At 35.1% G+C, this 26,500-nt stretch overlaps 5 protein-coding genes across 10 annotated transcripts; 2 read left to right on the plus strand and 3 right to left on the minus strand.

The window, feature by feature from the left end:
* Positions 1 to 1,522: 1,522 nt before the first annotated feature.
* LOC123310609 (bifunctional 3'-phosphoadenosine 5'-phosphosulfate synthase) lies at positions 1,523 to 8,443 on the minus strand. Of its 2 annotated transcripts, none has more exons than XM_044894179.1 (2): positions 7,428 to 8,443; positions 1,523 to 3,123 (listed from the first exon to the last, which is right to left on the minus strand). In XM_044894179.1, the coding sequence occupies exons 1-2, from the start codon at positions 8,217 to 8,219 to the stop codon at positions 2,029 to 2,031; spliced, it is 1,887 nt and encodes a 628-aa protein (XP_044750114.1). In that variant the 5' UTR covers positions 8,220 to 8,443; the 3' UTR covers positions 1,523 to 2,028. The 2 variants fall into 2 exon arrangements, with proteins under 2 accessions (XP_044750114.1, XP_044750119.1); XM_044894184.1 differs by lacking the exon at positions 7,428 to 8,443 and adding an exon at positions 5,855 to 6,670.
* A 304-nt stretch (positions 8,444 to 8,747) lies between these two features.
* Positions 8,748 to 12,285, plus strand: LOC123319537 (WD repeat-containing protein CG11141). 2 transcript variants are annotated; one of them, XM_044906580.1, is made up of 8 exons: positions 8,748 to 9,148; positions 9,274 to 9,558; positions 9,619 to 9,779; positions 9,840 to 9,975; positions 10,030 to 10,232; positions 10,283 to 10,377; positions 10,651 to 11,820; positions 11,957 to 12,108. In XM_044906580.1, exons 1-8 carry the CDS (start codon positions 8,930 to 8,932, stop codon positions 11,989 to 11,991), a joined length of 2,304 nt encoding a protein of 767 aa, XP_044762515.1. In that variant the 5' UTR covers positions 8,748 to 8,929; the 3' UTR covers positions 11,992 to 12,108. The 2 variants fall into 2 exon arrangements, with proteins under 2 accessions (XP_044762515.1, XP_044762507.1); XM_044906572.1 differs by having other exon boundaries at positions 8,749 to 9,148; positions 12,064 to 12,285.
* Positions 12,286 to 15,308: 3,023 nt separating this feature from the next.
* LOC123322866 (ceramide phosphoethanolamine synthase) lies at positions 15,309 to 17,999 on the minus strand. 3 transcript variants are annotated; one of them, XM_044910929.1, is made up of 3 exons: positions 17,756 to 17,999; positions 17,529 to 17,693; positions 15,309 to 17,057 (listed from the first exon to the last, which is right to left on the minus strand). In XM_044910929.1, exon 3 carries the CDS (start codon positions 16,929 to 16,931, stop codon positions 15,882 to 15,884), a length of 1,050 nt encoding a protein of 349 aa, XP_044766864.1. In that variant the 5' UTR covers positions 16,932 to 17,057; positions 17,529 to 17,693; positions 17,756 to 17,999; the 3' UTR covers positions 15,309 to 15,881. The 3 variants fall into 3 exon arrangements, with proteins under 3 accessions (XP_044766864.1, XP_044766862.1, XP_044766863.1); XM_044910927.1 differs by having other exon boundaries at positions 17,499 to 17,693; XM_044910928.1 differs by having other exon boundaries at positions 17,499 to 17,693; positions 17,832 to 17,998.
* Positions 18,000 to 18,221: 222 nt separating this feature from the next.
* LOC123322863 (protein Jumonji) lies at positions 18,222 to 24,769 on the plus strand. 2 transcript variants are annotated; one of them, XM_044910916.1, is made up of 2 exons: positions 18,222 to 18,397; positions 18,553 to 24,769. In XM_044910916.1, the coding sequence occupies exon 2, from the start codon at positions 18,587 to 18,589 to the stop codon at positions 24,620 to 24,622; it is 6,036 nt and encodes a 2,011-aa protein (XP_044766851.1). In that variant the 5' UTR covers positions 18,222 to 18,397; positions 18,553 to 18,586; the 3' UTR covers positions 24,623 to 24,769. The 2 variants fall into 2 exon arrangements, with proteins under 2 accessions (XP_044766851.1, XP_044766850.1); XM_044910915.1 differs by having other exon boundaries at positions 18,568 to 24,769.
* LOC123322870 (coiled-coil domain-containing protein 167-like) lies at positions 24,760 to 25,371 on the minus strand. Its single transcript, XM_044910933.1, has 2 exons — positions 25,255 to 25,371; positions 24,760 to 25,198 (listed from the first exon to the last, which is right to left on the minus strand). Exons 1-2 carry the CDS (start codon positions 25,285 to 25,287, stop codon positions 24,932 to 24,934), a joined length of 300 nt encoding a protein of 99 aa, XP_044766868.1. The 5' UTR covers positions 25,288 to 25,371; the 3' UTR covers positions 24,760 to 24,931.
* Between the last annotated feature and the right edge of the window lie 1,129 nt (positions 25,372 to 26,500).

A 26,500-nucleotide genomic window follows, 5' to 3' on the forward strand; every position in this document is an offset into this window, starting at 1 on the left:
CCAGAGAATCAAATTCAGTATTGTGTTGTGGCATCTTGTAAAAAAAATGAACTGGGAAAGATTCAATAAAGCTAGGGTAGGCCATGATGATTTAGAGGGTTGGGAAATAGGGAATACTCCTTCTGACGAAAATGATGTATTTTTTATGAAATATCTGAAACGTCACATTTTGAAATAACCATTTCAACCGTTTCCAAAAAAAAATTAATTTAAGCACTTAAAAATGAAAAATAAAAATGGGTATTTAAAATTTAAAGCGTTTCATTTCAATTGCACAAGTTGGCAACATCGACTGAAATATGCCTTGATAATAAAGGACAACAAATACATTATCTTGATGAGATAGACAAAGATGGCTGTCTATGAAGTTTGCGACGAACGAGGAAGATCGTAAAATTTTATGGGATTTATATGGCCGGTTGCAGTTGAGGCTCTCCAGTAAGTACGCGCCTGTAAATCAACAGCTGTTATTTTATAAACAAGCTGATCGTACATTGTTCTTTTTATTTTCTAGTAGGCGCTGTTGCCAAATCGTAAACTTGAAACGAAGCGATTTAAATTTTAAAACGCCATATTTGAATTATGATTTTGAATAGTTTCCGCGGTGCATTTGAAAAAATCATGAATGAAACTCATAATTATTCAGTTTAAACTTGCATAAGCAGTGATAACCCAAATTGAGGGGAATTTTCCATTGCTATATGTGAGCGAGCCGCTGCATGTTGAGGGTCTGGAAAAGGAGCGTGCCCAGCAAATATTCCCGACCCTGGAGCGAGATCGGAAATAAAAAAAAAGGTTTAGCAATTCGAGATTTTTGACGTTTATCAAACTCGAATATTTACAAATTACGTCAGTTGTCAGTTTGACAAAAGTGAGGTTAGCACCAATTACAGTACCGATGTAACTCATCGATGAAGAGTAGTGTGTAAAAAACACTTTAAGCACGAGTTGGTAACATGTTTTTAAAGAATTTCGCTCCATTTTTCTTTACTCGTCGAAAAAATCCATTTCAACCCATTGGCTGAAGAAATTCACTTTCCTGCACTAGTGCGAAACTGAAACGAATGCGGAGTTCGGGAATATAGGTTAAAACTCAGGAGAGTTCATATAATGATTTAATTTATCTCTAATATTTTTTGTTTCAACACAATTTCAATGTTATGATAAAGGTCAGCAAGATTATTAACACGTTATAACATCAAGAAAAGGGAATTCCCAGTAATTAAATTTATAGCTTTAATTCCAAACATTCTCGCTTATCGGATCCGTATTCGGGGAATTATGAAAAAAAAAACGCTTTTTAATCAATGACTATATTTCATTCAATAAACAGAGAATAATATAATACTTTGAAACATTGGAGTTAAAATACTCCTCTCATTATAAATACCAATGAAGATTTCTTAACTAATTCCTATACGAATACTCCTAACAACAATAAAATATCAAATAATCAACAGGAACATCTATAACACTAATTGAAATAAAATTTCAGAACTATTTAAAAAATTAAAATTCATAATTATCGATTTTTTCCGACGTTTATTGCACATTGGCACATTAAAATATATAAATTTGCAAGAAGATTCAATGCAATCAATAAAAGACTCCCCTGGGAATGAGTATTAATGGCCATTTTCGACAGTTCCAGATGAAGAAAGCGAAATCAATTAGAGCCTTTTTGTGAGGTCCACATTTTACATTATAATCTGGCTAAGTTGCTACGACATGTGGCTCCAAAATGTATTTCATTCGATTGTGTTTCAGTATATTTGTTCGTCGTTTCGATTTCAAGCTAACACATATGAATACAAGGAACAGCCAAAGTATACCCCTAAATGCCATTTCGAAAGCCCAAACCTTGAAAGTAATGAGGCAATAGTCACAACCAAAGTGTTTGGTTCAGCTTAAGGTTATAACTATACTAAAGAAATACAAAAATAATTTCATCCATGGCAGCACGGCTATGTTTCACTGGATAAACAGTACTACTGGAATGATAAATCAACAATAAAATCACACAGTACTTCAATATTTGTTCTTCATCACGTCTTGATAATACCCGGACAAAATATCCCACGCTTTCGGCGCCATGAAACCATCCGGAGGCTGGGCCCCTTGTCTGGCCAGGGTCCTCATCTTGGTTCCCGATATGAACTCGAAGTCCTCCTTCCTAGACGGATCAAAGAAATCCATTTTTCTGTTGGCCGTATCGTAGGCGGCCACTCTGAACGGTATAATTTCCAAGTCGTTGAGGCCTGGCGCCATCTTCAGCACCCTACCACCGTGGGTGACATCGTACAGGTTACCGTCACTACTTGCCTCTTTTCCAGCAGGGTGTGGCACTCCAGCGGGATCTCTACCGACTATATAGAAGTTAGCGCCGGCGTTCATCCTAGCCTTGGCGTGCCACTGGACCTCGGTCGGCCCAGCGTACATCATAGGACTCGGAAATATAGCCAGTACCGTGGAAGACTTGTTCAGGATACCGGAATCCAACACGGCCTGATGCTGTTGGATCCTCACGTACAAAGGGACATCATCATCTTTCGTCCAACCCCCCAGCGGATGTAACAGCAGCACTGGACGTCTGAAACCCCTTTCTTCCAGCTGCTTCAGGGTATCGGTCATCAAGAGCGCGTGGCCGTTGTGGATGGGATTCCTCAGCTGGAAGGCGAACACAGCGTCCGCCCCTAAATACTTAAACTTCTTACGTAACTCGTTCGGCGTCAACCTGTACTTGTCCAAGCCGTCGCCCCACTGTATCCTCTGCAACACCTCCAGGTCGCCGCCTACGAGCCAATCGCCGGCCTCGTAGATCAGCCTGATGTGCGGGTGGTCCTTGTTGGTGGTGCCGAACTGCCTGGCCACCCTCTCCTCCTTTCTGTGCGGGAAGAATTCGGGTTTTCTCAAGATGGCGTAGCAGACGTTGTTGTAGAAGAGGCTTATGGCGGAACACCCTTCCAAACGGTCCTTGTCGAAGGTAGTGACCGGTAGGACTATCGGAACGCTCTGATTGACGGAGGCGCCCTCGTTGATCAGGCAGTTGAAGTGTAACGTCTGGAGGTACTGGTCTTCCCGCATGAAACCCTTCAATGGGGCCGCCCATCCTTCGCTCAGGACCTGGAACGAAAAATTGAATTCAGAAGGTCCATAATATTGTCAGAACCCGAAATATAACCATAAAATCATAATGTTATGGTAGAACATAGACGTAGAGACATGAACTGTGCCTTCCCTTTATATCTATGCATGAAATACGGTCAAAAAGTGACAGAGAGAAGCTGCGAACATCGGGCATGCTAGTTGTCTTCTTCTAGAATTTTGATTGGTCCGCACTCGCCTCTATGTGAACAGAAAAGAGACAGGTAATGGCCCGGCGAACATTTCTCTCTTTCTATAAAATGAGTCAATTTCATGCTGGCATTGCTCAGTCCACGTTTCTATGTCTACGTGGTAGAAGTATTCCGTTCAAGCATAAAACTAATGGTTGTTGACGTCCAATAGAGTATTTCGTGTCAGCTTGTTTTGACAGGAGCGCCATTATGCAAGAAATGCACACAAGCTAAAGTTTTACTTTGCGAAGTGTTATTTCAATAGGTCAGTTTGTGTCTATTTCAATTTCCTGTGAAAATGTTCAGTGAATAGTATTCAATCCTTGGCGATGAAGTAAAACTGCGGAGTAATAAAAAACAGACTTAATTATTATAAAATTGACAAGTAGGATTCAAATTTTTGTGATCATAGATGATTTCTGTGACTCTCAGTGTGACGTCATTTCGAAATGCCCTATAGTAATAATAATAATCAGGCTATTTTCATCATTTTGGATTTATATGGTACGCACCTAAACCAAATTGATGCATTTGTTCCATGCCGTGAAAAACTTTTATCATATTTTGATTTTTACACTGTAAAACTATAATCGTTTTTTTGATTTCAATTATCGAGATCGAGACCACTCGATTTCGAGTGATTTCGCTGATTAGCCGAAACTCATTCCGATTAGGAAAAGTTAAGTGTCCAAATTCCAGCAATTTATCGGATTACTCAAATGGAGATCATTATTATATTGCAACAATGTCAAATTGCCTGCCAAAACGTTAAATACAGATTATCTTGTAGATAAATAAAAGTTGAGTAGTTCAAATTAAAAAATTTGAAAACGCTGTTTCAACCAAGATCTAAAGTGGATTCAGGATAAGTATGAAATGACGTCATGAACGGCGGAACAGTCATGCCACCTTAGGTTTCGCAAAAAACTCAGCAATTTTTCGCAATTTGTGTTATCAACACTAACGTTGCCGATGCAGTATCGATTTCATCTTTCTTTTTTGCTCAAATAGTTAGGTTTATAGATTAACTCCATAAACTTTGGTTTTGGCTGTTTTCGAGTAATTTTTGTCTGTTCTACTCATATTTCATTAGATTTCCACAATCAATTATTTTTTCAGAACAACCGAATTTTTATATTGAAAAGTTCCTTTCGATTTCTAAGAAAACTTGCCCAAATTTTATCATATCGGGCTCAACATTTGTGCTAGCTTGCTTATCTAACTTAGACGATAGAAGTTCTAATTGAAGTTCATTTTGCATAACTTCTCAACTAGAACTCATGAAAAACAGATGTTAATTTGACTCCGAGTTTGATTCTGACGAAATTTGTGATGGGAAATAAAAGAACCTAACTTGGCAAACTTGAAATTCGCGAAATGTGAATTGCATACTTCATATGGTATTTTTTTTTTCTAATTCCGATTTTGGTTGCGTTTTTCGTTCGATATATGTATCATCTTATGTATTTAAGGACTTGTGAATGACAATGCACGTTCTCGTAATACTCTGAATCCTTTCCCTTTCAAAATCAAATCATTCATAGTCCGCAAATAAACAATATTATATTTCATAAACTGAAATCTTTTGTATTCAAATTCGGAACCACCTAAGCTTGAGCTTCTACATATAAAACTCGTCATATCAAATATTTCCTTATTGGTTTAATATTGTTGATCTAACGAAAAGGAGATACGAAGTTTTTCCTGTAGCGTGCTTCAAAAGTATGTAGTTTCATTCTGAGCGACCACAAAAAATAATATTATCAGAATCAATATTTTTCCTGGCGTCATGAGTATTTACGGTTAAAGAAAACGTGGTCGAAAATAAATAATTCGTAAGTGAACTAAAGGAATCTACCTATGGATTCTATCACAATAACTTTATCGACCCATTGAAACATATATTTCTTATGCAAATAAAATCACAGTTTCACTAAACAACTTGTCTGATACTGTTAAGATAAGATTAGTTCACTCTTAATTGAAAAAAAAAACAATTTTCATCATGTCACTCTCAACAACTGTGTTAAAGATGAAAAGGTCATTTTGCGCACTCATTGATTCACAGAGGTCCAACAAACTTTTCTTCAATAGGGAGAGAATATTTCTAAGATTTTGTTGATAATAGGACCGAAATATGCAGCCTATATATAATGTGAGAAAAGAAGAATTCAAAATATTTTTCGAACAAATTTTAAGACACATAAATGAGGGATTCAGAGTCAAGTCCATGCAGCCTAGTTTTGAGATGAATGGCTTAGAAGTTGTTTATCACCAATTAATTCAAAAGTGACTTCTTCATTTATTATTATTCTTATGTAAGCATATGCTTACATTCTAACCTTTTAAAATCTAAAGAAGTCACTTTTGAATCAATTGGTGATAAACAACTTCTAAGCCATTCATCTCAAAACTAGACTGCTTGGATTTGGTTCACTTCAGCTATGAACCCCTCAAATGTTTTTTTTTTATATTTGTGATGAACAAATCGTCCATTTGACTTCGACAGAAGAACTCACCTGCACCCACTGCAAATCTACCTCGCTAAGTACCAACTTGGGCAACGTTCCAACTTCTCTCTGAACCTCTGCTATCCTAGACGAACCCACGAAGAGCTCGTCAACCAAATCCACGTCCTCCTCTTCCTCGTTCAAGATCCCATGCTTACGCAACATGTCCAAAACCTTCCTCGTACTCTCCTCGATGGTACTATCGACGGTCTCGACCACAAGATCTGGCCTGTCCGGCTGTTCGTAAGCCTGATCGATACCCGTAAAACCCTTTATGAAACCCTGCCGCGCCTTCTTGTACAGACCCTTTATATCCCTAGACTCGCACACCTCCAAGGGGGTGTTGACGAAGACCTCGAAGAAGGGAAGATCGCTCTCGGCGTGTATCCTCCTCGCCATCTCCCGATCCAGCCTGAAGGGAGACACGAAGCTGCAGAGGCAGATCTGCCCACCGTCGGCGAACAATTTGGCCACCTCGGCCACCCTTCTGATGTTCTCTTCCCTTTCTTTCTCGGAAAAACCGAGGTCCTTGTTGAGTCCGGTCCTGACGTTGTCACCGTCCAGGGAGTACGCCGGTATGCCGTGATTCACGAGGTACGCCTCCAGCTCGAAGGCCACGGTGGTCTTGCCCGCGCCCGACAGCCCCGTGAACCAAACCGTGCATCCCTTGAATTTACCGCCCATCACCTGGGCCCTGGAACGGCGAGATACTTGGTGTTTCTGTTCGGTCACGTTGGTAGCGTTGCGGGCGCAACCGTTGGTCCTTTGGTCGTTCATTTTTGAGCAGACCGCGAGCGACTTCTAAGCGATACTGAAAATTTTCCGCGCTAAGGCTGTTTTCATTGTTTTTTCCCCCACCCCGTCCCGTCTAACTTAAATATTGGAACAAATACGAAAAGACAATTCTAGATAAGCAGATAATGGGAATTAAATATCGAGTGGCCTATTTGATTTAGACAAGGACGTAACACGGAAAATTCAGTGCACTTACTGAAATTTTCGATTGTGTTCAATGCGAGACGCAACGTTGAAACAAATCGAGTAAAATGTTCTTAATCGTCAAAAAGTTGAGTTCGGGGTTTCACCGCTTCTTAAAATAATACAATTACTCATGGTTATAACGATCGGTGCGTTTAAATCAAGGTTGAAATGTACTAACTCTCAGACTCAGACTTCATGTATTGAGTGGAGATTGAAAGTTATAAGTACTGAATTAGTACTCAATATTGAGATTTGTGAGCATTGAGGATAGTAGCTACAAAAATATATTGAATAGATGTGATGATACTTGTGAAAATCCATTAATAAACAGGGTGTCCCATTAGGAATTTAGGGGGAAATATATATTGGATCTGTTCGAAATTAAGTGCATTTGTCATATAGAGGGTTCAAAAATAGTCAAAGTTAGATTTCACCATAATCAGTACTTGAAATTGAAAATTGATCGATTTTTTGAAATCCAAACAAGATGTTTCAACCACTAATTTCCATTTAGTACAAAAAAATAAATGGGCTCTTTGAAAGCTCCCTGTACTTAAATTGTACCCTCTGAAGGTAAAAAATTAACAATATTAAGCCTTACCTGAATCCACTGCAAATCAATCAGTCCTATATGAAGACGTGATAATGAAGCTGCCTCCTCTTTGAATGCTGGAAATAGAGAGGTAGGCACAAACAATTCTGGAACTTCCTCCTTTTTATCTTCGATCAATGGAATGATACCATTTTCCCTCAGCATCTCTATGACCTGGATGGTTGACTCTTCCACGGTAGCACTAACAGTTTTTAAAACCAATTCTGGATGCTCAGGCTTTTCGTAAACCTGATCAATTCCCGTAAAACCCTTTATCACACCCTGCCTTGCTTTCTTATACAATCCTTTGATATCTCTAGATTCGCACACTTCCAGAGGAGTATCTACGAAAACTTCAAAAAAGGGCAAGTCGCTATCTTTGTGGATTCTTCTTGCCAGTTCTCTATCTTCGGTGAAGGGCGACACAAAACTACAGAGGCATATTTGACCAGCGTCAGCAAATAGCTTGGCGACTTCAGCTACTCTGCGAATATTTTCTTCTCTGTCTTTTTTGGAGAATCCAAGATCCCTGTTCAATCCAGTTCTCATATTGTCGCCATCTAAGCAATAGGAGGGAATTCCATGGGTTACCAGATATGCTTCCAGCTCGAAAGCTATAGAAGTTTTACCAGCTCCAGACAAGCCAGTGAACCAAATGGTGCAACCACGAAATCCGCGTAAATTTCCAAGTATTTGGCCCCTTTTAGCTCTTGAAACATGGTGTTTTTGTTCTGTCACATTTGTAGCTACTTGAATGAAAGAGGTTTTTTGTTTTTTGAATATATCTTGCGATGAAGACATGTTTTAGGTATTGACTTAATGGAAGAAACTTTGCTTCTGCGAAGAAAAACAAAACACAACTTTCACTCAAACTGGGTCGCGGATCCACTTCCTGAATCCGTAAGATTTCTCCGGTTATTTAATATTTCATTGCAATACCCTCTCCATTTTTATCATCTCAGTCTGATCCATTAAAAATAAATTATTATATCTGATGTGTCATAAACATCCCCTCATTTCCGGATTTCCCTTTAATGAATTTACTTGACAGTTTTGACACTGACAACAATTAAGTCATTTGAACTACCAAAGAATTTGTCTCTGGAACTACCTTCATTCATTACTACTATAAAAACTTGTGCATATTTTCTTTTCAAGAATTCTATCGCGATTAGCCAGTTCAATTAATTCTATTTTCAATAATCATACATACTGTATATGTTTCATAATGGTTGTCACTGGAAAACATAAGAAATAATGAAAGGAACAATCTTCACCAATAAATAAAAATAAATTAGTTCATGATCGCGTAGATCAAATTGTTATCATCAACTGCAGTCTTGCGAATCGTGAATAACAAATAAACAATTAGCTGTCAAACTAATGACTATTTAATGAATCGTAGTTAGCGATTTGATTGCAAATAGATGGAAGCCTACACGATTTGTGGATTCACCGGCATTTCAGGAAAAACTTTGTGTTGAAATAGTTCCAAATTGGACTGAATTATTATGGAAAAAACAAACGGGCTTAGCAATTTGAGAGAATGGGCTCCTTTAACTGATTTATTGAATAAAATACCGTCAAAACCTAATCTTAATATTTTTTCTGAAGAAGTTAAAATAACATGTGTGGATATTTTGCCAGAATTTATCGCCCTTGGTACAAATTACGGAATGGCCTATTGGTATGACAGGAAGACAAAAGAGCTGAAGAGATTAAGATGTGAGGTAAACAGTTTTCAATGTTATGAATGCTCATATTGCTTCCACATAAATATTGTTCCATATTGTTCTTTCATACTGCACTGAATGTTTGAGGAAATTGCCTCATTTCTGATAATAATTGTTTTTAGAACTCGAATATTCCCATTACATCAATCAAAGTATTGTCCACTGTTGATTTTATGCTGGCTTGCGGAAGTACATCAGGAAATATAAGCATATTTCAAATACCAAAAGTACATCCAGATTGGATACCAGAGAAACTAAAACCTAAGAATAAAAGTGTTGAAAGGTACACCGTTTCAGAGTTGCATAAGTCTGCCATCACTGCCTTGGAATGGTCCAAAAATGGTATGAAGTTATTTTCTGGTGATAAAGATGGTACTGTTGTATTAACAGAAATTGACTTCTACATGGTAGGTAAAAAAAAAGGGTAAACAGCCCATATAATTTGAATGCACACTTGATTTTTGCAGCATATATGTAAATCCTTGGAGATATTAAATGAAACTTATGAAGTAGTACAGTTGAGCTACAGTAATCCAAAGTTAGTAGTTTCTACAACTTATAGAAGTATAATTTGTGAACAAGCTGATAAATGGACTGTGATGCAAGTAGGTCGTCAGGATAGAAAAATGTAAGACTTCCATAATATATATTTAATGCAAATAAAACGTTTGAATTTGATTTGTTTCAGCTTAGGCGCTTTTGGTGGAATTATTCAACAGAATAAATTGAAATCAAAAGATGCTGTGATATATTGCACAAGACCTGGCCTTAGGCTATGGGTGTCGGATGATCATGGAGTTGTTCAAAAAACCTTGGTGTTCAAGGTATAATGTGATTTTTTATATTACGAGTAATATTTCATATTTGTTAAATTTCAGGAAATTCTGAAAAAAGATTGTGCAGAAGTGCCTCTCTTAAACCCTGTATCTAAACATTTTCAATGTAAATCACCAAAAGATGTTAATTTTGGCATAATTCTGCAGTTTGGTGAGCATTTTTTAGTCACTTACAACAGCAATGTGGTGTACATTTTGGATTTAGAAAATATGACTGTTGTTTCGAAAATTAGTCACCTTCGAAGGTATATCAACTCGAATGCGTATGGTGAATAAATTTAATCTTTTTTTGAAGAGTTTTAGATGTATCATGCCACAAAGATGAAATTTTCATCTTGGAGGAGGACAGAAACCTCATAAGGATTTCAACACGACCAGAAATAAATTGTGGTAAGTAATGCAGTTGCATAATGTCATCTTAATTGGAACTACCCGCAAATGATCACTTGCTTGCTAAGAATCGAATAATTCAACACATCACATTAATATTTCTAAAATAATCAGTAGTGCCAACTTGAGTTTCCCCTCAATTTAACATAACCTAACTATTAAACAACTAAAAACTCTAAATAAACACTAAATGTATAGGTTGTTTCACGAAAACTGGGTCTATATGTCAGTCCAATTTATGGAAACACCCTCTATATTTTTCTCTGCTTTCAGATGAAAGTAGCATATCTTCTGAGGAAGGATTGTTTCTTCCTAGCTCAATTAAGGGCATAACTTCCAAACTTCAGCCTTCAGCCATCCTATCAGTCATTCCACCTGTGATTGGTCACACTCTCATCAATATCAGTGAACATACAGACGATGAGTTGATAATGAATGCTGAAGAAGCTTTAGAGGTTCAAATTAGTCCACAAAACGAGGTACCTCCAAAAAGATTCGACAACATCGAGGTTGACGATTCCACTGAAATACTTTACAAACATAAGAAAACCAAAAAAAAGAAACATGAGAAAAATCAGGATTTAGAGAGCAAACCCGATTCTCATAATTCAACGGAAAAGAATATTTGCGTTACACAGCCTACCCTGATGAATATGAGCACCGTGGGGCAACTTCCAGATCTGAGGAGCCCCCAAACTATTCTCAGCAGTATAGAACAGAAAGAAAAACTGTTAGCAGCCTTTCTAACCTATGATAAAAATTTTGCCGAAAATTCTTCAAACAAACAAGATTTGTCTGGGCAAAATCAAAATTCGAATATAAACATTCCAATAAAAGAAAAGACAGAAATGCCTAAACTTAATAAACCATTAATTGGAGAACGAAACTCAATGGCTAGTAGTGTTGATATTGATGAAGGTGGAAATAAAATAGATACAAAATTATCACCATTACCAATTGATCAACCATATGGTATTATCACAAATAAAAAATCTCAAAGAGTTTGTGATGAAATGGTTTGGGAAAAAGAAAAAAAAGAAAATAAAATAAGTAAAGAAAAGTTACAAAACGAAGAAACATCGAAATACAAAAAAGAAAACTCTGAACAAACTGTGATAGGAACAATTTCAGAAATAAGTATTAACGATAAAATTATGGATTATGGAGGTTTAATAGACATAGAGAAGATCCTAACCCTGCAAGAAAGTCGAACGTCGGAATTCAAAGACAATTTCAAAAGTCCCTTTTCCAATGGTAAAGTTATGAAGAAGAGCCAGACGTCGGTTATGAATGAAAATACTTCTTTCTTTGGTTCAAAAGAAAAGAGGACGGATGAATTAGATGACCTCAGTATTAGTCATAATTCAGCCATATCGAAAACAAAAAAAGGTGTTGGTGCAACAAAAGCTATTCCTATAATGTCGAAATCTACCGATATGCCAGGTAAGTGAGAGATTCGTGTCTAAAAATTTCTTTTCGAAGTTGAAAAAAATTGAAGCAAAATGTTTCGTCTGAAAGTTTTGAAAACTTTCTACAAAGTTACTTTGCCTTTTGTTGCATTGAAACTTCTCAATTTTAGGTGCGACAATCTGGATCAGCGCAGTGTCTCTTTGAAACAAGTTATCTTGTTTCAAGGGTTTTTTTGTTTATTGTTTTTTTATTCATTTTTTTTTTCGTTTTCTTCAGCTTGTGTGGACGTTCCGAATGGATGGCAGGTAAATTCCCTGGAAAGAAAAAATTCATACTCTGATCCATTGCTTAAAGATTGGGTGATTCTTTAAATTATTTTATTGTTGATTGTATACTTATTATATTTTATTATTATATATTTTTTTATTACTAGTCATCTTTGAATTTATATTAGGCAACTTAATGTAAGTTACACAAATAAATCGCAATATGAGCAAATGTTTTTTATGATTTCCCACCTATATTCAAGATAGTACTCGAAAACAGGTAAATTTGATGAGTACCAGCTCTGAACTATAGTGCTCAAAAATTGAAGTGGATATTCGAGAGAAAACTTACTTTTTGAATCAAGTATTCAGTATTGTTGAAGAACTCTTCAATTTATCTAAAGAGGAATGTGTGAAGAAAATATTGAAAGAAATTGAGTGGAGAAAAAATGTATGCAAAAATGCCTGGTGATATACCACCCATATTTCTGAATATTTTCTTGAAATATATGAAACATGGTTCTATAACAAAACTCTATTTATTATTAAAATCATTAATTCACAACACATTGTACTTATAATCTCGATATACTTATGCACAACGGATCTCCTAACTCATCAAAAAATTTAAACGACACCTTCTGAGGGATTTCGCAGAAAGCTAGGAGAATCGAGACATGATATCATATATACCTTAAAATACCCGGTGATGTAATGGCTGAAAATCCACATTGAAAAATAACAGAAATATATTAGTATAAAATGTGTAAAAATACATCTATTTTAGTATAACAGATTAAATACACAATACTTGGAATAGTTCAGATACATTGCCTTTAAAATAAGCAATTTCCATATTTGAAGCGCAATAATGAACACAGGGTTTTATCATGGATTCAACTCAATCCAAAGTTTTCCTAGGTGAAACTTTCCCAAGCTGGCAATGTATTCAAACTGATAATCACAATTCGAAGTTTTCACAAATATACTCATCAAGAATTTGTCCAGTACAACTGAGATCATTTTCAAATCGAAAACTTGCACATAAATCTAAAAGGTGATGTATGTTGATTGTACAATTATGCAAACTGGTACTTAAAATCGTCCCAATCTGATGAGTATACTGTTCATGGAAGGCAAAACATAAAATTCACACAGATTGAGGATTGCATCAACCAATTTCTAATATTCTAAACAATTCACTCGAAGAAAGCTCTGCATATATTGATAACGATATTGTCGTACTCGTATATGAAATATAGTTATAATTTTCATAAATCTGGGGAAAGTCCAATAACTTATTCAAAAAGCGTGTTTAATTTATAGGCAAAATCCAGAAGTACCTTGAAATATATTTTTTCTCCTACGAATGAAATTATCTGAACACCTGAATGCATCACTTATATTTCAATCTTGTCTGGAAAAATGATTCAAAGACCGAGGAAGCGAAAAAAATTATATACTTTGTTTTCATGGAGAATAGGCTGGCTTTGTATTGATTAATAAAGCTTTTAGAATATGTCGTCTTCAATTTTACCTTTGAAAACAATGGTTATATTATACATAATCTTTCTTTCTTATCAAGAATAAAATTTTCATTTGAGTATCCAAACACGAGATTCTTAGTAAAATACTATTATCTACAGGAAGAAAACCTTCAATTACACACTTGGCAGAAGAGTAATGTTCTCTTTGACCTGACTTAATTATTATTTTTTAGTGCAAGCACGTTAACCTAATGATAAAGCAATAATTAGGTTTATTTCTAGTGTAACTATGCACTTCCTCTTCCTATAATAAATCAAACAGAAACCCTTCAAAAGAATTCCCTTGGTTGCTTTAAAGTTATAAAAATTCTTTCGTTAAACCAAAAAAAAAAAAAATTGCTGAATAATATTCATTCAGATAATAACGTGCGTTCAAAAAAATTCGTAGTCGAGAAGGCTGTGGAATTTGGAAGGTTGATATCTTCACGCTAAGCTTCTGTTGCAAATTGTAACAAACTGCGTATTTGAAAAAAATGTCAAGCTTTCGGATTTTTGCGAGAATCTGCCGGAATTTTTTACCCACAGTTGTGCTAGAATTTGATGTCATTGAAATATTAACATTTTCACTTTGCGGATAGTGTGATGATACAAGCTTAGCGCTTGGACAACCTCAAAAATTTCAAAGCCTACTTGACGACCAATTTTTTGGTAAAATGACTAGTGTAAAATAGAAATAAGCCATTATGAATCGATATTTTATGTACCATCTTCAGTAATTGGCTCCAAAACACAAGATCTCGTTCAGACTATAAGAAACATCAAAGGCGTTCTGTTAAATACAGCGTGAGTAAAAAGTAACTCAGAAAATTAATATCTGCGGTATTTTTATTTTAAATTGCGCAACTTTTCATGTAAGTTAGGGTAGTCTGTCATACTCCCTTCATCAGGGGTGGGGTGTAGTTGAGTTTTTTCAATAAGTAATTATCGAAAAATGCATATTTTCAGTAACAATGCAAGACAAAAATGCTTGATAAAAAAGAGTTGTTGAAAACTCAGCAATGACCAAATCAACCTCAGAAAAAAAACGTCTAGCTATTTGTGGCATACAAAAAGTTAGGGTTGCCATTTCAAAAAACTCAATTACCCCTAGCAGAGGGTGCATGACTGCATTCTGCTCAACACGAGGCGTTGCGTAGTTTAACATCAAAACCGAATTGTTTTTGCTTTACTTTTCACTCCCCCTGTATATTAAATGAACCAAATTTTTGAACTACTCAATATTAATCGTGAAATTATGATTTCTACAAACAAAAATGTAAAATGGACTATTACAACAGAAATTTAATCATCTAATGAATTATAGAAGAAGCATTAGAATATCCTACGTAGTAAAGCATTTTTCGAAAAGGCAAATGCTGAAGAAAATAAAACATTATATATTGCAAAAATATGAATGTATATGTATATTTAAAAGTCACTTGAAGAATTAAATTACATTAGGTTGTTCAAAATCAAAAGTTGATTAGTCTTAATGCTACCACTCACATTAAGATAATGAATTTGTATAAACAAACAAAAATAAATTTGAAATTAATTGATCGCTCTCTACAATTCACCGAATTTGAGTAGCGATTTACCACAATATTCCATGAGGAGAAGTTTTTGCAAGTTTTAGGAGTAAAATCAACTTGAAAATTCCTTAGCAGATTTTCTATTTAAAATTCTATTAAATCCAATAGACGTCATCAGTCTGCATTTCGTAAACGTCAAAGATCGTGCCCAGCTAACACTCTTGACCTAGTTCAAAGGAAACTACCGAGAAAAGAGAGGAAAAATTGAGATTTTTAATGTTTTCGAAATGCGAATGTGAACAATTTCTCGATCACTTAATGAACCACTCTCACGCCAGATCTTTTTTTATAATTTCAAAAGGAATTTTATGAAATTCTCGAGCACCTGCGTTTTTTCCTACAAACATAACAATTCAAAAGGAAAGTTGTATTTCATCGATATTCTTTTAAGATAAAAATTTACAAAAAAAAAAATTTTGAATACACTCTTCTTCATGAACGTGGCTTGACAACCTAATGTTATAACATTGTTTTGATCAGTTAAGCACCCTGTGTTTGAAGTACCCAGTATAATTCTCATAATCCCCATAATCTTTCTTCAAAAAGCACCCTGTACAACATGGACTATAGCTCAATAAATAACACTGATTAGTGAAGAAAAATAAGCTTATAAATGTGTACCTCAATCCTAATTCTTACTAAATCCTCAAAGGTAGGCAACCCAAAAACTCTTAATAAAACGGATTTGAAACTTACGAATAAACAACAAATTATAAATTATTATTGTTTTCAAGGTACTTCTGATTGAAAATGAAATTCCTCGCGTCTAAAGCATGCTTTTCTGTGATGCAAATAATGGAGAAAAGGATACCGTAACCGATGTACTGAATGAATTTGAGGAATTCCCACATTTTATCACAAAAAATGGCCAAGAGGAAGAGATGGATCATGTTGTGAACATTAACCAATCTCCAGAAAAAGGCAATTATAAAGAACATGGGGCTTTTGAAAACCATTATTTGCTTAACAAATTCCTCCTCGGACACGCTGTTGTTTTCCAACATGTCTTGGTAAAGGTCTATATAGCGATTCCAAGACAAGGAACTAATGAGGAGTTGTAAGGCGAAGCAAGAAATAACCAGAGCAGACTTTTGCCATGTTACCTTTCCTTTGTACATAATAACATTACTATCTTTACTATCAATCACTGTAGGCAATTGTACATAGCCTCCCCGAGGAGGATTATTCTTCAAATAGAAGAAAGCACCAATTAACAAAGCAATGCAACCTAATCCGTCACAAATGCCATCTATAAAATAACCGCTAGTACCTACTTCAGACCTCTCTCCTTTTATATGCTTTCTAGCTCTAGCCACATGTCCATCTAGATCATCTAAGAAGGTTCTTATTTCAAACAAAACCACTCCAATCCTTCTATAAGATAAACTGTCACTCGCTATACATTTTCCGCTGGCTATAGCAACGAAAACATGAAAAAAACTTATTGCATTTGGAGTTATATAAGGAAACTCAGAAATGTTCAACAAATTATCAAGTATGGTCACAAGGGGGGCGAAAAGGTAATAATTAGTATGATCTAGCAGAACAGCCTTTACAGTAACATCTCCCAGGGGTGAAATATTATAGCCCAACCAACTGACATCGTTGTAACTGAAATTATTATTATCGTTGATTCCTCTATCGATGGGATACTTGTGTATTCTGATATGCAGGTTGTAGTCCATGAACAAAAAGAAGAGGACAACCAGAGCAAGAAGCCCCATCATTATTTTGCTGATTTGTGCTGGAGGCCCCAACATTTTGGTGATTATTTACTGAATTCTCTCACACTGTCTTATAATGAATTTGAAAACTGGAAGATGGGTTCAATCTTAATTAGGAACTAATTCAACCACATAGCTCGAGGAAATCTGGCTAAGGAATACCTGAAAAATACCAAATATAAAAATATGGAAACAAAACTATTTTTCACGCAAGAAATAAAGATGTTTGAGATATACTGTTTCTTCAAAAATAAGAAGACACCCTGAATATCAAAGAAATGCATAATTGATTTTTCTATATCTTGGATAACAATTAAAAGCTCTCACAATGCAAAGATAATGTTCATCTTACTCATCTCCAAAAATAGTTTCTCACATAATATTTCATTACACACATTTCTTGCTTTTTTGAACACTGACAACAATAAAGCAAATAAAATGAAATTTACTTCGAGATTTTCATTTCAAGTCCTCCACATTACTACACATAAACATTACAATAAAACATACTTGGATAGTTTCAAGGCTGAACAAATTTCTGTACGAATACACTATGAAGGTTTTCATTTCAAACAGTACATTACAGAGATAATTTATCATTACCTGAATTGGATACTGGACTAAAACACCCACCTCTAAATTTCAATAGGTTGCTTCTTATCATTATAATATTCCTTTCCTCCTTAATGTTGTGATTTCAAGAAATTCTGAGGGCATTATTTATCAGAATTCCGATATTGTCAATTAGAAACTTCGTGATCAAGACTCATGAACATTTATCTCGAAGTCGTTAAAAACCTATAAATTAAACATTATTTTGGATATGGCAAATATTGTTATTAAATGTTGACAGTCACTACCTTTTGTTGACATACTTTTGGATAGAACAATCACATCTGAATTCAATGAATACTATTTCTATACGCTTTTACTTACTCAAAAATGGAAAAAACAATAATATTCATTTAGGAAAAGCCTTCATTCAACTGCAACTTTGTTATTACACATATTGAACAACATTAAAGGTATGAATGGTATGATAAAAATCAAAGGTCGGTTTCCCTTTCCAAAAAAACTAACCAGGCAGAGACAAAAATAGATCCTACCGTTGTCATAGATGACATCATTGTTTCTTTTCTTGTCTACTATTTTTGGGAGTTATAACCATGAGTAGGACCTCTTAAATTGATTCAATCACAAGAAAAGTTCTATAGGATTGAGGGAAAAGTCAACAGATTGTGTGAAAAATAAATTTAAACAAGAAAGAATTGAAGGAAGTAAGCTTCTCTAAAGTAAACCTCTCAAAATCATAGAAAATACTCTATGATTCAAATGGAACAACGCTGCGAAACTTCAAACACCGAGGTTAGAATTGTTGTTTGAATATATGAAAATATAATGTTTATTTGGTAATAAGACCGTAATTATTATGAAGAAATATAGAATTTTCAAAAATTTTCTGATTGTGAATTTGGTTGATAATTCGAGCTTCTGTTCATAAGGTAAATATTCGTTTTTTCATGTAAAAAAATATTTTTTTTTATTACTTGATACTCCATTGTTGATATCTTAAGCGTTTATTGAGTACACATCCTAATTTTCCAAAGTTGTTCGTATTATCCATGTATTATTGGGATTAAACATCATTGAAACAAAGGCTTTTCTTGTTTAGGTTCTGTGAGGAAATAAAAATGAAGAGGAAAAGAAGAGATCTCTGCCCTTCACCACTACTAGATGAAATACCCAAGCGTACTAAAGTGCATGCTCAAAGAAAATTCGCGCAAGGCTCCAATGTAAACAGTCCAGTTATAACACCAGTGAAGGAATTCGAGAGAACGGATAGGTCTAACTTAGATCTCATACCAGAACCTGTAGAGCTTCTGCCGATTCAGAGACAAAATACTGAAGATTTTTTGACTTTCCTATGTTTTCGTGGAACCCCTATTTTACCTCCTAATTTGAACTTCTTCAATACAGCATCTATAGTTGATACCAATGGGCAAGTTCATGAAATTAAGAGTGAATCTCCTAAGAATGGACCTATTGACACATCAATTATTCCTAAAGGTGCAAGCGGTCCTTCTGATAGACCTTTCATTGCATTTGGTGTTAGGAAGAGGGCTGATCCAATTGTTATTAGTAAACAGATGGAAAGAAAGAGGAGACATGCACTTGCTCTTCAAGCTCTAAGGAGAAAATATCAGGAACAAAAAATGGCTAAAATAAGAGCAGTTACTATTAGTAAGTTGTCGGAGAAGCCTTCCAATAGAGCAACAGCCAGATCAAACACATTATTAAAATTAGAAAAAACTGCGCAAACAGTAACAACAAAAACAGTAACGCCAAAAACCAAGGTGAAAATTATATCTTCAAAAGCTGTGAACCCTCAGACGTTAAGAAATTTGAATACTAAAATAAAACCCCGTATGTGTTTACGCAGTTTCAGAGGAAGATTTGTACAACAAGAATTGCCATTCAGGGCAGTTAAAAAAAGTAAACTACCTGAAAAAAAAGTAATGAAAACAGCCATTAAGAAAAAGATGGAAATGAAAAAGAATGTAAAAGCTCCTGTGAAAGTGATTCCTAAACAAAATAACCCTTCAAGAACAGTAAAAGAACAAAATGATATTCCAAAAAAACCTAAAATTTCAAAAATAGATAAGAATGAGGAAGCTAGGGTTACAAGATCCAGTAATGTTCCACTGAAGACCAAGTTGAGTGGAAAGAAGGTCATCAAAAGGAGAATATTAGTACCTAGTGCCACCTTAGTGAAATCACGTGTTTTAAGATCGCAAACAGTGAACAGCGGTAGTTCATCACAATCCAGATCAACTAGGAGGTGTTTGAACAGAAATATTGAAAAATCTCCAAAGAAAAACGAGAAGAAAATCCAGGCAGCCCTAAAATCCAAATCGATCAAGAAAACAGGAGAGGTGAATACTCAAAACGCAATAAATGATTCAAAGAAAAATGCTAATACAAATAAAATTGCATCGAAACCAAGTAAAGAAGATGAAAATAAATCATCTAAAACTGTGAAAGCTATCAGTAAAGTTCCAAGACATGATAACGACAGTTCTACTTCCAAAAATACATCAGATGAATCTTCAGAATCGAAAAAAGAATCAAATAATACAAACCAGAGAAAAGAAACCAATGCTGAAGTGAAAAAAGATAAGAAAATAATGGACAAACCCAAGGAAAGTGAAAGTAAGGCTGAAACTAAGAAAATTAACCTTCCAACAATTCTTGACACTGATGAGAATATAGATATAAAATCGGGAACTAAAAAGATCAGTGTACCTCGTAAGTGTGTCTATGATAAAGTAAGCACAACTAAGAACATTAAAACTTCAACAGCTGAAAGTGAACCGAAGTATTCTCAAAGGCCTTCTCGAAAAACTAAAGAAGCTGCAGCAATTTATATGGAAATTTTAAGTCATAAATTGGTTCATGAAAATAAAGTAGATGATGACACAGTTTCAATAGATAGTTTTCCTGAACTACCAAATGTTAAAAGAACTGAGCAAAGGGAAAATGAACTCAAAGCCAAAGCAAACATAACTAAAACAGACAGAACAAATAAACATGAGAAATTTTCTACTGTAGAAGAAACTGTTACTTCCTTAGATGATGGTAATAGGCAACAAGTAGAAAGTAAGGAAATAATTCTAGAAACTCAGTCAAAAAAGAAGAATCTAAAACAATCACTGAAGAAGAATAAAACTTTGGAAATTGTTGAAAAAATAACATCTGAACATTCTGATAAGAAATTACAATTACAGGAAGAAAGAAATGAAAAAGACGAAGAAAAATCTATAATTAAACTAGAAAAGGAAGAAATGGATACCAAAAAAATCAAATTGGAAGCCAGAATACCCAATTTCAAAAGTGACATCAAAACTGAAGTCCCTGAGGATGGAGAAAATTCAAAAACTGTACCAGATTCAATGAAAGAAGTATCAAAAACTGAAGATGAGAATCAGAGAGAAAAAGTGATGAAATGCCTGGACGTATTGGGACAGAGTGCTACCCAACCTACTAAATGTGATATAGATAAAATGAAACAAGAAAAAGCAGTGAAGGGCATAAAGAAAACAAAGACTTCAGACAAACATATTGTTGAAACTAAAAAATTAGATGCATCAAAAAGTCTTTCAATTGATGGTAAAATTTTTCCCTCAGACAATCAAATATTCGAGCAGAAGATTTATAAGAAACTGTACCCCAAAGATTCTTCAGATTCGGATGAATGTTTGGCAAAAATCCCAAGGATCTCCAAAACCCTCCAGGATTGCAAGAACAAGCTGCTATGCACTAAAAAAAACTCAGAGAGCCTAAAACCATTGGAAAAAATTGGTCAAACAAAACCTGGTAAAACTGAATCTTCTGATTCGGATAATGAATGTTTGGCGAAGATAAGGAAAACACGAAACGTGAAGAAACAAACTGACAGAAGGGAAACAAGGCGTAGTTGTCAACAAGGGAAAAAATTAGAATGTGATGATTCGGAAGACTCGTTTCATGTAGATGTGAAGATACCAAGAAAAAAATTATTGACTCGAAGCAAGTCTTCAAAAATTTCTTCCACCTCGAAGGCCAAATCTAACTTTGATGATCATTCTGATGTTTCTTCGAAATCATCGAAAGAAAAATCTCTTAAATCAATTAAAGGCAACACTGAACCTACAAAGGAGGCTAACTTTAGTGATTCAGATGAAGAACCGCTTTCAAAACTCACACTTAATAAACAATGTGATAAAAAATCTACTGAAGAATTGAAAGAAGACATACTGAGAAAACAGAAAGCTTTGATTGAATCTCCACCAAGAAGTAAAGGGAAAAAGGTATTGAAACATAAGGAAAAAGAGGTGACCAACAAAGACAGACTTGAGGAACTTCCGGGTAAACAAAAACGTGAATGTGCCAAAATACCGTCTAATTATCTTCCTATGTTCTCGTCTTCGGATGATGAAGAAAAATTTTTTCATGGTTTTTCTCCTAAAAATGAAAAGAAGAAGGAAAGTATATATTCTCATTCATCGTTGGATTTTTTATCCAAAGATTTGGGGAGACGTTTCGGCAAAGAGAAGGTGAACATGTCTAATGAACAAATTGAGAAATGGCTCAAGGATTCAGCAATGGCAGGTGATGCTAGCAAAAAAGCCGAAGAATTGAAGTATTGTGAAGAAATTTCCATAGAAACGTCCCTCAATAAACTTTCTGAAAATACCACCGAACAATTGAAGAGTTCATCGTTAGAACCTGGGAGTTCCATAGATAGTAAGGAAATTACTCCTGAGAAAAAAAATATTGCTTGCATTGAAAATTTGAAATGTCCCTTGTATAAATCTCCAGACAGAAAACCAATTTTCAAGAAGGAAAAATCCAAAGTGGCCCCAACTGTAGGTGCTTTCTCAGTCAATAACGAAAGTAGCATTTATGCTTTTGAAGAAGAAATAGAAGAAGCCGTTAGTACGCCTTTCAGAAGGCCTTCAAGAAGACCATCTTCAACAGCTACGTCCAAATCTGAGGATGAACTGAGTAAAAGTGAAGATCAGTCAAGATTCGGTCAATTCAGAAAACCTGTACTCAAAAATGAAGCAAATAAAAGTGAAGAACAAAAATCAACAGAAAATACTTTGAAACAAACTCAAAGTAATAGTCAAAAACTTGCTCAGAAATCAAGCATGTCTCGAAATGTCTTGGGAAAATCGATGAAAAAAAATAACCCTGAACATTTTGATGATTTCAAATACAAAGTTCCGAGTTCACCAAGCGCTAGTTCATCGTCAAGCGCTAAATTATACAAGAGACAAAATAAGAGCAGGTCGAAGCCTGTCGAAAATTGCAATCCAGTACATATGGCGGATTTTCCCTGTAATGGACCAGGCGAACTTGTAGAAGCGCCAACTTTTTATCCGTCTGAAAAAGAATTCCAAGATCCTTTAGAGTACATCGAAAAAATAGGAAGTAAAGCCGAACAGTTTGGAATTTGCAAGATAGTTCCTCCTAACACTTTTAAACCCGAGTGTAAAGTCAGTGATGATATGAGGTTCACCTCTTACAATCAGTATGTTCATAAAATGCTCCACAGATGGGGTCCTAACTTCAAAGAATTGATGGCAATCAAGAAATATCTTCAGACGCAAAATATAAACTTGAAGCAGCCTCCCTGGATTGGAGGAATGGAAGTGGATCTTCCTAGGCTCTACCAGACCGTACAAAGCTTGGGGGGTTTGAAAGAAGTGATAGAAAAAGAGAAATGGTCCAAGGTTTCAGACATTATGAGGATTCCAAAGTCTGCACAAGACAGAGTGACAAAATTAGATGACATTTATTGTAAATACCTACTTCCCTATGATACGTTATCTCCAGATGAAAGAGACAAGTTACTGGATGAAGTTGAAACTGCTTGGGCCAAGAGGGAATCGAAGACCTTATCCAAAATGCAGAAATCAGACGAAGTTGAACTGGAAAATGAATCTGATTCGGAGTCTGACAACGAGGTGGAAGAATGCATCACGAAAGGACGTAATATGGCCCTGAACGCTTTCTACAGGATCGCGAGAAACACGATGAGCATGTGGTTCAAAACCGCTGAACCTACAGTGCAAGACATCGAACAGGAATTTTGGAAACATGTCGTTCACAGGGAGAATCACATCTGCGTCCATTCTGGTTCCATAGATTCAGGAAGCTACGGTTACGGTTTTGCCGTGTCGAAGAACAGTCCGTTCGCTAGGCATGCCTGGAATTTGAAAGTTTTAACGAACAACAGTGGTTCACTGCTGAGATCACTCGGACCAATTATGGGTGTTACGGTGCCCACTTTACATGTAGGGATGGTGTTCAGTGCTTGTTGCTGGTACAGAGACCCCCACAGCTTGCCTTGGATCGAATATCTTCACACCGGAGGCAAAAAAATCTGGTACGGAATACCCAATTCAGTCGGAGACATTTTCCAGAAGGCTCTCACAAAATTGGTGCCAAATTATTGTAGGAACCAAGGAATCTGGTTGCCCTCTGATACCGTGATGTTGCCCCCTAGTCTTCTCATAGAAAGTGGAGTATCTCTGAGCCGGGTTGTGCAAGAACCCGGAGAATTCATCGTAGTGTTTCCCAGAGCCTTCACCTCGAGCATCAGCACAGGCTATGTTGTTTCTGAAAGTGTGTTCTTCGCCCCACCATCTTGGTTGAGAACGGCTCAAACAACATTCGATTTACTGAAAGAAAGTTGTGAACCTTCCATGTTTTCTCTAGAAAGACTTTATCTTAGTATTATCAATGATCAACGAACAAATGTCGAAGTGTTGAAACAGATGATTCCAATCGTTTCTTCTATACATTCCAAAGAGAAAGAGAAAAGAGGGAGACTCCAGTCTTTAGGGGTGAACACTGTCGAGGTTCTCCCTCCTCCAGAAGCTCCAAACTCAAAAAAGAAGAAGAAATCGCAAGATGCTGGTGATTACGAATGTGAACTTTGTAGAACCAATCTGTTTATTTCCTCCGTTATGGAAAAGCAAGAAAATGCGAACTACTGTCTGGACCACGCCATTGAACAAATTGAGAAGAAATCTATTCAGCCAGATAATTGTAAACTTTTGTATACATATAGTGAGAATGATTTGGAAGATTTGATTTCCAAGATAAATAAGACAATTGAGCAGAAATTGCAGAAAAAGGTGTTCAGTAAATTCAGTGGTATGCCTACTTTACTTAAATAAATAGAATAAATCTCTTGGTTTTTAAGTAGAAAATATTATATTTTTATAGTAAGTCGATATTATTTATTATTGCTTTTTGTACACAACTTATTTAAGTGTTTTATATTTTTCTGTACATAAAAAATTAAAGATGTATGTGGATCATGACCGGCTTTGATTTAATTCTCGACAAATATAGTTTTATTACAAAGATACTAAAAAATAAACATCTTCATAGTTTAGGAATGAATAAATATTGAACACGTACAAAAAAAACCTTAATATATAAGGAATACTTTTGTGGCATACTTTGTTCGATTTGTTGGATTATCATAAATCACCCTTCATGGCTTTAAAGACAATAAAAATTAAAATGAATACAAATAGGACACCAAAAGCTATAAAAAAGTTGCCCCTATTGCCCCTGTGTAGATTTTTGAGTAAATCAGTGTTGGTAGCTAATAATTTTTTCACCTCCTCAAGTTCTAGTCTCATAGTTCTTTCTTCTTCAGGCGATAACTCTCTTGTTACCATTTTTCGTTCGATATCCTTTATTCTGTCGTAACATTCACTCATTGCTTCCTCGGTCTTTTTCATCTGAAAGATTTTTCTTATTTCATTCAGGAAACATTGATTGCATAATTCATACATACTTCTTGCATCAGAGAACACCCCAAGTTCGCCATTTGATTATAAATATTATAATTTATATAAAAAAAGGATTGGAAAAATATTATGGAATGTTGAGGTTAAACGAACCTAACCTGAAAAATGATATGAATCAGCTCTGATAAGGTCATAAGTCTGATATGAATAATTTCAAAATCAACTCAAAAAAAAAGTGCAAACAGTATTCTGGGGGTCACTCAAAGAAATAAAATAGATGAATACGACATCTTTATTCTCTTTCTTCTGAAGAAGCTACAAATATTCACAAGGATTAAAATTTTATACCTACATCAACATGAATTAGCCGATTTAAAAATCACTTATTATGGATATAAAACCAAAAACAAAACTTAGTAGTACAACCACATTGATAAAATAATAAACTGACATAATTTAAAAATTCAAATGCAGAACTGAAAGAGCAGTCGTAGTGCAATGGTATTATAATAATATTTCATATAATAAAAGAATTCTATTCATGGATGATAACCAAGCTGATTTTTAAGCAATATTTCAGCTCTTGATAATGACAATACTTTTTCATCTCATATATTTATATAAATAATTTCTTCATAATAAATTACCCCTGGTTCATTTCATCTTTTTTCAAGACATCAATTAAAACACTAACATGTTAATTTATTACCAAAACTCAGTGTAAGATTTTAATGACCTCTCGGTAGGATGCAAAGGATGCTCTTCTCATTTTCATTTAATCCAATTCTTTGAAATAAAACTTGAGGCAATAACTGGACATATGCTACCAACTGTGCCTAATTATTAAACAAAATTAAAAATTTTGTATTCATTCATAATAACTTTCATCTATCCAGTGATCTTTGTTTATAAACATGGTATGCTAATTGGGATTAGATGACAAAAAGTATCCTCTCAAAACTATTTCTTAGTAAGATACACCTCCCACAGCAATTTACTCGTGGATTTTCTCAAAAAGGGGAATCACAATCTCTTTTTTTTCCTTCTGAATTCGCCAAATTAAGTGGTTCAGCTTTTATCTTAGCAGTTTCCTCTTTTGAATGTAGAGTTTCTAAGTGACTCCTAAGAGACTTTTCCCAGGATGTTGCAAATTCACACAAATCACAACTAAACCTTTTAATCTGCATATGAACGCTCTCTACATGTCTCTCCAAGTCTCGTTTCCGATTTGTACCATGACCACAAATTTCACACTTCAGGTTCTTAACGTGCATATGAACATTTTTTATATGC

The sequence above is a fragment of the Coccinella septempunctata genome, chromosome 1, assembly GCF_907165205.1.
Source record: "Coccinella septempunctata chromosome 1, icCocSept1.1, whole genome shotgun sequence".
Classification (NCBI taxonomy): domain Eukaryota; kingdom Metazoa; phylum Arthropoda; class Insecta; order Coleoptera; family Coccinellidae; genus Coccinella; species Coccinella septempunctata.